General features: G+C 45.6%; 1 protein-coding gene across 3 annotated transcripts in view; it reads right to left on the bottom strand.

Moving 5' to 3' along the window:
* The window catches only part of drosha (drosha ribonuclease III), a 97,347-nt gene that overhangs the window by 67,286 nt on the left and 17,570 nt on the right, over positions 1-12,491 (bottom strand). For all 3 annotated transcript variants that reach the window (XM_037079406.1, XM_037079407.1, XM_037079408.1), the window contains exons 14-16: positions 10,791-10,915; positions 6,795-6,894; positions 481-588 (exon numbers count right to left, since the gene is read on the bottom strand). In XM_037079406.1, the coding sequence (XP_036935301.1) occupies positions 481-588; positions 6,795-6,894; positions 10,791-10,915 (333 nt within the window). The remainder of the gene's footprint in view (positions 1-480; positions 589-6,794; positions 6,895-10,790; positions 10,916-12,491) is intronic.

The raw sequence follows: 12,491 nt of genomic DNA on the forward strand, positions 1-12,491 counted from the left end.
TTGAACCGCAGTTAAAACCATGCAAAGGTTTTGACGGCGTTCATTTTGGCTGAGGAAACATGTTAAGGGCATTTTTGATAATTTTATGACTTTGCAATGAATTAAAAATGACTGAAAATGAATCTAATCATTATTTGGCGTCCTTCCAAATCTAGATGGGTCTTTTATTTGTGTTTGTGCTTCAATTTCTGGTTTCTCACTATTATTGTTTGTGGTGTTTCCTCTGTTCTGTCTCTATATTGGATCTGTCTTCAGTGATTTTATGAATATTTTTGATATTTTCTCTCACTGTTAACACGCATGATCAGTTTCATTGTTATGTGAATGTCACACAGCGAATCTGTGTACGTATTTGTGAGTGTAAGAACACTACAGTCACGTGTTTGATGCATGAGTATGTACTGCAGTATGTATGGACGTGTCAGTGTTTGCAGGTGTACACAAACACACACACACACAAACACAGTTAACGGGTGTTACCTGACAGACGTCGGAGCGGATGCCAGTCTTCCAGAAGCCCTGACTGCTGAGCTCCACTGTCACCTCACGGCGCATGGTGTTCTTCTGACGGATCTTCTGAAGGGCTTCCTGCCAAACAACCAGCCAGTCAATTATTGATCCACTGGAGCACAGCCTTCAGGGGACAGCTACCATCCTCAACAACCCCACCCTGCCCTCACCCGCCTCCTCTCCCCCCCCCAACCCCTTCTCATAACTCCTGCTTCCTTGGCACATGCAATAATCTGAAACCTCCATGGCATGACACACATACAGTACAGGAGAGGATAGGAGCAACAGGGGAAGTGACAGCTATGCCGGTCCTGACTAATTGAGGCACCGCAATGGGTCAGGATGGCTGTGGGCGGTGGTGGAGGTGGTGCTGGCTATAGAGAGGCCGACACCGAGGGCTTCAGTCTCAGTCACTGAGAGCCCAGTCACCTGGCTGCCCATTAGGACCACCGCACAGGAGCCTAGAGGTACCTCCATCAGCAGCAGGAATCATTACACACACACAGAATCATGTCAGCCCAACAGCAAATAACTGCAATCTTAGAGAGTGTGTGTGTGTGTGTGTGTGTGTGTGTGTGTGTGTGTGTGTGTGAATGTGGGGGAGGCTGAGACAAGAGGGTCCTACAAATAACAACCCAAGATGGGAGATGTATTGACAGACCGCACGTCCTAAATGTGTGTGTGTGCATGAGTGTGTTTTCATTCAGCTGAGACGCTATCGACTCCGTCTGAGTTCGCCGTGATCTGCCTAAAATGGAACGCCAGGAATTTTTGACTCGCAGAGGAAATAAGAACAACAAAGGCATGAATAAATAATGCCATCCTACTTTGAACTGTGCATCAAAGTGAACACGCTTGCCCGCGCGCAGCACATGCATGCGCAACCAAACACACACACACACACACACACAGATAGCGAATCCTTCCATGGACAGCCAGCCACTGTATATGGAGAGCAGTAATCACAGCCAAGTGCAAATGATATGTAAATAGTTTATTACGGGAGGCTTTCTACGGGGTCAGGGAATGGACAAATGAAAGGAAAAGTTAATAATTAGGACGGGGAGGTGGAGAGGAGAACTTTCTGCTGGTCGAACACACAAGTCACGGATCATTTGACTTTTATCATCACATCCTTCTGCTGAGAGGAGTGTTTGTGTTCTGGATCAGGGCGAGGTCAAACAGCAGAGTAACTGTCTGAGGAGGGAAAGTGCACATCTGTTGCATGTTTTCTCTCCCCCGCGCTCACTTGTACTTGTGCAGGTTCATTAAGGGCACTTTATCCTCGTCTACAACACATAAACAGAGTCTGCACAAGGACACCGTGAGCCTAAGACATGTTACGGCGAGGTAGTAAACGTTCATGAGAGCATTATCTGCTGCGCTTGTGTGATTTTTGACACTCTCTGTTTTCTGGATGTGTTGCATGCTGCCACAAACATTTTTAGGTGACATTAGCTTATTCTCATATTGTTTGAGCAATGGAAAGCTAGACAATTTAAGTTATAGGTGGGCTAGTATACGTTTTTTTTTTCTGGAAATAGATATTCATGGTTGCCAGAGGATGAATCTTACACCATTTTTACACCCACATTAGCAGAGGAGTGCAGCCGTTTTTCGTTTTTTTCTGTTTTTTTCTCGCGTTTAACATTTGTCGCCACAAACACACTAGAAAAACAAGTCGTTTTCGAGTGTAAAGCAGCAGATAATATATCTTTATCTACATCAAGAAGGCATTAAGCTTGTTTTAAAAAGTCTTGATGAATAATATTCTGAATGAGAAGTATCATTTCTTGTAGAGCTGATGATCGAAAGTCGCTAAAGAGGGAGACATCTCCTATATTTTATTTTTTTTTTCCACCTCTGTTGAGAGTTGCACATGCACAGAACGGATCAGGCCGCTCAGAAGGATCAGATACTGACAAGGAAGTCTCTGACAAAGTAACACTGGTTACTATTTTTGGATGTTTAACTTCAGTCTGTCTTCCAAACTCCAAGCGTCAACCGAACAATGTTTGACTGCTGCTTGGACGAGAAGAGGAGACGAGGGGGGGGGGAAGTACTATCAAGCCTTGATTTTTGCTGTAGGATCTTTTCTTGATTGTTTGCTAAAACTTACAGTAAAAGCCAATTGACTACAAAATTCTGGTCAAGAACCAGAAAATGCCAGTTTATGTGACAGTGGGAAGCTGATTCTTACAAAAGAAATCCCAGTCAACACTGCAATAGACTGAGAAAAATAGCGTTAAGTTCCTGTGCGGCCCAGCTGAAGCCCAGACTTTAAACCAATGGAAAATCTGTGGAATGAGTATAAGATAGCTTTTCAAAGATGCTCCTCATGCAGCTCTACTCAGCTCGGCCAAATCTGCAAGGAAGAATCAGAGCAAATCCCCAAATCCACATATGCCGAGCTGATAGAGAAGACTCGACGCTGAATTCACCGCCAAAGTACTGACTCTGGGCTGCGTACTTATTCAAATTAGAGATATGAGATAACAAAGTAACAAGCTTTTGTATTTTTTTTTTACAACACAGTTACAGAAATGTTTTATAACCTGCGCTCTCTGGTTATATTGTATCGACTGTTCAACAAACATTTAAACAAGAAACTTGTTCGTCAACTGTCAGAGAATGAGTCAAAAGGAGTTGGAGTATTATCTGATGACAATATCAGTCTGTCAAGTCAAGTGTTTTGGCTGATGGACTCGCACAAAATCCGTCTGTGAACTACAACACTGACAGTCTGCACATCCCTCAATGCCACGAGAACTCTGCCCACACACACACACACACACACACACACACATACACAAAAACCCTCGGTGCTCTCAGCGTGAGATCTGGAGATGGGAGCAGAGGCGTGCGCCCTGGTGTGAAGGCCAGATCGAGCCGAGGCACACACCTTCGGTCTCCGCGGAGCTCTGAGGACTCCGGAGCTCAGAGGTATCAAAAGAGCCGGCTGGAGAAGCACAACAGTGCTGTGAACACCTCTGACAAGGTGACGCTTAATGGTAGAAAATACCGATGAAAGGAAGACAAGTTTAGTCTTTCAGTGAAAGACCATTTACACAGGAAGCCTCAGTGTTCCCTCGGGCATTAAATAAGCATCGATGCCACACTGCCACTGCAGTGAAGAGACAGTGACGTGGCCAATGCTTGTGGTGGAGCCTGACGGGCCCGGTGTGTGAGTGCGCATGTGTTTGGGTTCACTAATTGCTTCGGTGCAGGTTGACAGTGGGATTGTCAGAGCCTGTTAGCTGGAGAGTTCTGCAGAGCTACCTGGGAAACAAGCTAATTGAGCTCCGAGTTCTTGCTCATTATTGGTTCAGAGTGTATCAAACAGACCAAAGGAGGAGACTGGATCAGTAGCACACTCACAGCCGCAAGAGAGAGTGGATAAGCTGTAAGTGAGGAATCTCTGACCGTATGTTGTCCGCCTATCTCAAGAACCCTTAATCCGATCCACTTCACACTTGGGAGGTTTGGTGCTGATGACCCAAGGAAGTGTAGTGTCGAGTTCGGTGCAATTTGGACACAAGGCGTGTTCAATTTGAATACAATTTAAGAGAATAGCGCTGTGGGCGCGTGGCTTCACGGCTCACACATGATCCCATCAGGTGATCTCATGGGGAAGCAGACGTAAACAAAACGGAGATAACTTGCTGTAGTAACATTTCTGGATGTTTGTGGGGGGAATGCGGTCAACACAGCTTTTTTATTCTTCAGAGAGAAATGTAGGTGAGAATTTAAGCATCTGTCAGCTGCAGCATGCTAACTAGAGTTAGCCTCAAGGGCCACAATACAAAATGGAGGTTGGCCGCGGTGCAACAACTTGCTATGGTAACGAGTTGCAGCGAGAAAGAAACAAAAGCAGAAGGTTAAACAAGTCTGGATGAGTGGCAAGACGTGATACATTCTTCTATTCTTCAGCGAGAACTGAAAGTAAGATTTCATGCTATGCTAACGTTAGCCTCAAGGGTTACTAGCAGCACTATTATCTGCTCTAGGATGTTTCTCTCATTTATTATTCTGTTCCGGCTCAAAAAGGACCGAAGTAAGCATCCAGATTTTAAATCTAACAAATCCAAACATTTGATATTATCGGGGCGCCCCCCCCCCCCTGTGAGTTTGTGATGATCTGGAGGTTTCAGACCGGATCTGTAAACCCCGACAACATCACCAGATAATCTGTGTGGAACAGCATGTTCAGCACGGCAACTACACTCATAATTACAGAAACAGAAATCTCTGCTGTGATAAATAAGGACAAGTCCAGATAACGTGGGCGAGATGTTGCAAATTGTATTTTTGGGTGGGCAGCTGGGGCGTCCCGTCTTCTCTCCTCCGGGTCTCTCCGCTCCCTAACCATTCATAAAAATCATAATTTTCATAATCTGCTGTGATATGGCCTACATAACACTCGGATTGCATCATAGCTCTCTGCTTTTTTAATACATTTGAAAGAGACATTACAGTGTTTGACACCGATTGCACCCACAGCAGTCGAGCAGCTTCTACGTGGGTACGGCAAAACCACTTGGACAAACTACAAACAGAGCAGATTCCAGACAGCGGTGCGTGGTTGCCTTTAGATCTTTTATGTCAAAGTATTAGGGGAAACATTTTTACTATATTTGAATATTGTAGCGAATGTGCCTCCCAGTTATATACAATAATTACAGCACTGGGACAAAGCCCTCTATTCTGCTACCTCAACCACACACAGCACACCTGTATCCTGCGATTCCCTGCGGCGACACGGTCATTACTTCCCCAAACCTAAACCTTTTCCATTCTCGGCCCCTGGTGGTGGTCTGACCTTCACGCGCCGTTACAGCCGCTTTACTCTGAGCTGTGAATTCATCTAAATTATGCATTATTAAGTGGGATAAAAGACAAAGTATTTACCTGGAGTACAGACAAAAAATAAGAAAAAAAAAGATTACAGCAAATGATAATTCTGAGCCGGAAATGTGGACGCATGCTGGGAGAAAGGCTCTAATGCGAGGAAAGGAAATGGCTGTCACACAGCGTGCTTCCAAATTCCTGCATTAATACCAATTGCAACATTAAGTTATCTTAAATTCTTTAAGCTGTTCAGCGAAGGTTTGGTGAATAACAATGAGGAGATGGCTGCTTGTAGAGGAGAGACAATTTGAATGCATAGTCAGAGTAAAGCTGGATCAGTTAAGTATCTAACATGGAGACAGGAAGTAGAGGCGCTATAGAGAGGCGGTATAAATAGAGCAAAGAAGATGGAGAACAATGTGTTTTACACAAAGACAGAAACAACTTAATGTATTGCATTTACTGCTGAATTTACAACAATTAAACAATAATAACTTATTAAGAATTTGTCAAAGACGGCGTTTCACAAAGTTTCTCCCAACTCAACAAATCACTAAATTGAGCGATTTTAAAAGGGAGTCTGGTGACTTTATTTCTTTAAGAAAATGGAGTGTAAATGGTCTAACAGTTTGTTCAAACAGCTGCTAAATGTTGGCAGGTAAGATGCACTTTATACCCAGAAGCAAACAGGCTGCTGCCACTTTTTACAAGGACAGAAACGACTGAATGTTTAGTTTTTAATGCTGACGACCAAAAAGGTTTATGAACTGTATCCTAACAGAACACCTCACAAAACTGAGTGATTTTATAAGGGAGTCTGGTGACATCTTCATCTCCATGCACTTTACTGTAGTTGTAGTTGGCTGCATTGACTTATCGTATGTTAATGTTCAAGTTTTCCGTCTGCTGTGGTGCAAAAACATTCTCAAATGTCCCCGGTATCAACAACTCTCATGTCCGTGATACAAAAGTATAAATGTTTCCTGGATGCAATATCAAATATTCTTCTGTTGTGGCAAAACATTAAAAGCCTGAAAGTGAGGCTTTGGTTTTCTGGTTTCGATGCAATTATGTCTTTGTATGTTTTGGCTGTCTCGCTTTTGTTTGGTGAATCAGCATCCGTGTGACTTTCCGGAAATAAACGGACGACCAGCAGTGAGTCGCAAGATGAGCAGTGTTTGAATCCGTGTGCACAGCAGGAATTATAGTAACGCTAATAGTTTTGTTTGGGAAATGAACGGCCTTGAAGCTTTTTTAATTTATGCAGAGCGAGTGGGTGCTCCAGCGTGTCAGCGTAACCTTTCGTAGCTGCAGGAAAACGAGCTCCCCAAAATATTTAAAATGACAAAAAAAAAAAAAAAGAAACCACACATGCGAGTGTGACAAAAGGAGACAGAGAATATCAAAGCGTGTTTGTTTTTCTTCTCTCAACCCACCTCTCTCTGCGTCAGCTTCTGCTTGTCAATCTGCTTGACCTTGGGGCTGTTGGCCAGCAGGTGGCGTAGTTTCACGTAGCTCTTCCACAGCTTCTGGTACCTGCCGACAGTAAATAAGGAGGTGTCAGGCTGACAGGAGTCCATCTCTCCCCCTCTCCTTTCCTTTCTCGTCCCCCCCGCCCCCCGCTGTGCAACAACACATCAATATTTCATCTGCGGCTCGCCCGATATTAAACATAATTTAACAGTTGCCTGCGGCCGTTATTGCATTAGCCGCTTGTGTGTGAGGGCAGTGGACACAGAAGATTCTCTGTCTTTCAGATGTCCACTGTTTGAACTGAGAGCAGCAGACACACACACTCACACATTCACACACACACACACTGACAATTCAAGCTTCACCTTATTTTCCTTTCTGGTAGGAAAAAGCTGTAAGTTGTGAAACATCTTTGCAGCCCTGACACACGTGACACGAGAGCTATCTCCCAACCATTCTCACTCTCATTTTCCATGAAACCTCATTGTCTTTGCTCTCATTTGCATCTGAAAAGAAGGCAGGGAGTTATCGGCAAGGTGACATGTAGCCACCATACTAACCACCTACCCTCTCTCCCCCCCACCTCTCTCTCTCTTTCTCCCCCCACCACCACCAGTCTCTCTCTCTCTCTCTCTCTCTTTTCAATCAGACCTCTTGATTGATGCACTGAGGGCCGAGTGTGACCGTTCTGCTCCCATTCAGGAGACTTTCTCCTCATTTACCCAGAGTTATTCAATTATGATTGGTGGGACGAAGGGGTAAGGTGGCGGGGATTGGGGGGGGCGGGGGATAGGATGGCGCATTGACGGAGAGAAAGGCAGAGGGGCATAAAGAGAGAGAGAGGGGAGGAAGGAGAGGGAGAAGGAGAGGGAGAAGGAGGGGAGGTTGGGGGAGGACAGAGGGGTGTGCTGTGGAATAGAAGAATTATAGAGCTTTAATAGTGGGGACTTCATTAGAGACTGAGACGAGGGAATGAGACGGCTTTACCGCCTCGATTATCAGCTCACCACCACCTCCGCACTGAAGCAGCCCGGGCGGACGAGAGACAGAGAGAGGAAGCGAGAGAGAGAGAGTCTATCCAGCCTGGGAGGCCCCCTCGTCCCCAATCCGCTCCAATGACCTTTCCACAGATCCGCTGTGTGCTCTCAGGGTAGCGTTGCCGAGGCCCTCGCCACTCCCTGCACATGCTTTCATTAGCATATGCTGCCTCTTTCTCTTTCCCTCTTTCTCTCTCTCTCTTTCTCTCTCTCCTGTTTCCTGTGTCGAGCACTCTTCAGGCATGATATCTGCAGCACCGCCGGCTTCGTCTATCGGAGGAAGTAGCGCCGTTTTCTGGCACGCGAACATACAGAACGTATCCGTTTGTGTCGACACGAAAATGATCACGCACGTGCTGGGTTTTTTTTTTTCTTTAATTCCACTGAAAGCACACAATGTACTTACGTTTTTGTTTTTTTTCTTTCTCTTGTGTGTCGCGCTCGACCGTCACACGCGGACTAGATAACAGGGAACAACTGGAAGCAGAACGATGATCGGAGACATCTTACAGCGGTTACTTCTTTATATATATTTTTTTTCAACTTGAGTCTCTATTTTAATCACAATCAATTTAATTTTTAGCTCCATTCAAGAGCTGCTTCAACTGAGACAGATGGAGGAACCATTTATGTGCCAGTGTCCAGAAATTCAACATGCGCCGCAGAATCTCGGCTCCGCTAACGGAAAGCAACAGCAGCTAACATGAGTTCAGAGACGAAGTCCGCTAACGTAACCTGACGCCTGGCTTCCACAATGAAGTTCAACAGAGGACCTTTAACATTTAGCTTGCAGATGAAGCAAAATAAGTGGCTTCTTGCTACTTTAACCAACTTGTCTTCATCAATGTCATCAATCCTGCCACCTTAAAGTGACATACAACCAGTAACTGGTTCAGTAATGTATCTGAGATGTTTTTCAGTGGGAAACGATTGCAGCTATTAGGCGTTAATATTCAAGTAATCAACTATTTATTCAGCAGTTGATAACTTCCTAAATGCAGCACTGACTTTAACTTAATCCCTTTTAGGTCACGTGCTGAATGTAGAGAATTTTGCTGGACACCTATCACATAAATATTGTAAAAGTTGAATCCATTCCCAACCACGGAGACGTGACAGGATGCAATCAGAGCTCAACTTCACGCAAAGGTTCTCTGACGCACACGACTGACAACCTGAAGACAGCCTATCATTTTTTTAGTTTTTGCCGTCCTCATGAAACGGAGGTACGTAGTTGTTTTCTACTCCCGTCAAGTACGGAAAAAGGAAAATGGAGGACAACAGCTCTCGAAAAATCTCTGCAATAAAACTTTCATAAGCTAGCGGGGCTTGAAAAGGGAAAAAAAAAAATCATACATGGAGACACAGCGCTCGTACTTATATACTTCAATATGCGCCTGCAGAGTGGCAATGACAGGGAAGGGAAAAAAAAAAAAACACCCCAATCAGAGCTGAGTATGTAAATGATGTGCTCAACTTCAGTCTCATGAGAGAGACGGAAATGTGACAGCATTCAGCTGAACTGGAGCGAAGATTGGGGGGTGTTCGAGGAACGTTACCGGGCCCGACTCTGTCAGACTTCCATCGTGACTTTACAGAAGAGAGACGTATTTGATGAGACCACATTCATGTCAGAACGGGGCTTCAGTCTCAAACCTCCTCTGGATTATGTTTTCTGCTCGTATCCCCGTCCCTCCCTCAGTCCTTCCGTCATGTTCCTCTCTCGCATTTCATCCGTCGCCTCGGTCCTGCTCTCTTTCCTTTACGTTCCCTGACCTCTGACACGTCATCATTCTTGCCTCAGCAGTCGTGATGGAGCTGGAGAGGCTCGAGTGGCGGCCTTGAACACAAATGCATCCAGTGGGCAGTTTGAAAAGGAAGACGACTAACACAGCGTCTTCAGTCTCCTGAGTTAATATATGCTGCTGCTGTGTCCGAGGCTCCATCTCTGTGGCATTGCCGCCGCCGCAATCAACACCGACTCCTGCCCTCGCTACACGCATCATTAGCAGTGGTAGGAAATCCTTTCCGCTGGTCTCTTACTACTCGTTTCTGCATCAGCTAATGATGTCCCAGTCCATCCATAAATTTGTCGTTGTCTGACGCTTTGAGGAGTTTGACATGGCAGCAGGGTGCACAGGGATGAAAGAGCTCAGCGGACAGGCGGCTAAAATGTAGCGGCGGGGGAGAGGGGACATTAGTCGGAGGAAAGAAGCAAACTAGTTCTGCCTAAATGGATTTCCTAATGATCATCCTCTTGTTTGCATCTTCATCACTGGCATCCCCCCCCCCGCCCCCTCCCGCCAACTGTTGTGACTCAGGCCAGATATTGGAGTTGAAAGAGAAATCCACAGGTTTAAATTTAGACTGAGAGTGCAGAAACCGAGTTGTGCACCGACTTCTGATTGGTGCTTGGCGTGGTGTCGTCGCTGCATCTCTCTGAACACCTCGGAGACCGCGGCTCAGATGATCTAATACACTGCTTTTGTTAATTATGCAGCAGCACAGTACAGTATTCCCTGCTGCAGCCCCGTGGCGTCTGTGTGTGTGTGTGTGTGTGTGTGGCATTACTATTCACGAGACGTAAAAAACCCGCAGAAGATCCCACGGTGGAGGCGCACAGCGGAAACCTGGGACCCGTGACGACGCATGCGAAAATGTCACGCCACTCGTTTTCTCCCCCCCCCCCCTTGTACTCTCGCTACTCCCCTCCTCTTTTGACACACGTCGTCCTCCTCGACGTGCAACACGAAATATTCTGCCGTCTCAGTGTCCTGGGAGAGCGCCGGTGAATAAGGATTGAGGGAACGAGGGAGGCGATACACAGCAGGCAGGCGGAGGGAAAAGATCGGCGCTGTGATGTGTGATCGACATTTATACGTGTGTGTTTGTGTGTGTGTGTGTGTGTGTGTGTGTGCTTACTGAGGGTCTCCGGCGTAGCTGAGCTGAGCAGGCCGGATCCCAAAATGAACGATGATGGGGAAGGTGATGACGTCTGGGTTGAACTGTTCCCTGTCCAGTTGGTCGATACGCACCGAGCTGGGTTTCTAGTGGGAGAAAGAAGCCAGAACAGTGAGCCATGATGCAGCACACACAGTCATGCAGCTATGAGGCAGCCGCCGCCGTCATTCAATCACCTGCTCTCAATACGTGAAATAACAAATAATCTGCACCTTAAGGATCGTCTGTCACAGGAGTGTAATGAGAGATCGGGCCTGTGAACGCGCACGACAGTGATAAAGTGATGTCCGGGACGGGGTTGAGCCAACTTCTGACGCTCTTATCGGGGAGGAGATTGACAAGCAACATGTCCTCCCCTGACTCCCAAATCACAGTTAGCCTGTCAGGCGTTTTGCGAGATCAGAGGAAGGAGATGTAGCATAAGGCGTGATGAGCTGCGCGGCAGATGGCTCGAGGCTCGGGCTCACCTTGACATTAGCCACGCTCGCTCGTCACGGCCCGCATACAAACTTTGATTTGAGAGCGAGAGGTCGCCAGACAACTTTGATTTTGCCTTTAAGGCGACATAATCAAGTTTGATTGGCTTGATGGAAGGCTTGATGACTGCCCCTGTTTACAGTCCCGACACAATGTAGATGCTAATGTATACGTACGCCGCTTTCTTTGGCGTCGTGTTAATGCGCCATGGCTGTTTGAAGGTTGCCGACCGTTTGTGCCCTCATTAGTGTGGAGAATAATCACTCCAGCTCGGCGTGCTTGATTGGCGTCGGACCCCTTCATTTGGAGAAGTATGTGTGACCTTGACATCTCACAGCGAGGAATGATTTCCACAATAGGAGAACATGTATGGAGTGAGACGGTCCACGTAGCTCCGGAGGGATGATTTATTGATTACAGAGCGCCGAGCAGCTGTGTCTGTTTATGAATTCTTTACATCCGCGAACATACTTCCTCTGCCAAATGTGAGAGTTTGACATCACGTCCAATTAGTGCGAAAAAATAACCAGCAAATGAGTCCGAAGCTATTTTTCTTTTTTAGAATAGGATGATTGTTTTAATCATTTATCGAGCATCAGAAAGAAGAAAAAAAAAAGAAACTGGATGCAGCTTTTCAAATTCGAGACTTGTGTGCCGCTTTTCACGCCCATTTTATATTTCGCTAAATACGAATCACCTCTAATTCTTAAATCATTCCAAAAACAAGCTACTGAGCTTTGTAATGAGGAAATCCTCAACTTTTTAGCCGGTTTTACGCTTGTAAATCTACCAAAAAGTCTCAGCTAGCGGTTTAAAATCCTGAGGATATTTGGGAAAACGTCATAACTTCACTGAGAAGCAGCCTTTAAAACCAGGAAAAGAAAAAAACTCAGTCATATCACGATAAAACGATATCCAATATCTAAGACGATACAGTCTTGTACATAGATAACTATATAATAAAAGACAGTAAATAGTCTGTAAGGAGGACTGACTGTGTTGCAGCAACTTTTCCACATATCTTATACAACTCCATTACTGCTGTTTGTTCTTATAATAATGCTGAGTGGGCTGGAGTGTGGGACATCTCTTCTTTTCATTTTGAAAGACTGCCGTTATCCAGCAAAAGGATCCATTTTGTTGTCAGACTCTGAATGCTGGAGCAGACAAAGAGAAGTGAAGTGG

The sequence above is a fragment of the Acanthopagrus latus genome, chromosome 19 (genome assembly GCF_904848185.1).
Source record: "Acanthopagrus latus isolate v.2019 chromosome 19, fAcaLat1.1, whole genome shotgun sequence".
NCBI classification, from domain to species: Eukaryota; Metazoa; Chordata; class Actinopteri; order Spariformes; family Sparidae; genus Acanthopagrus; species Acanthopagrus latus.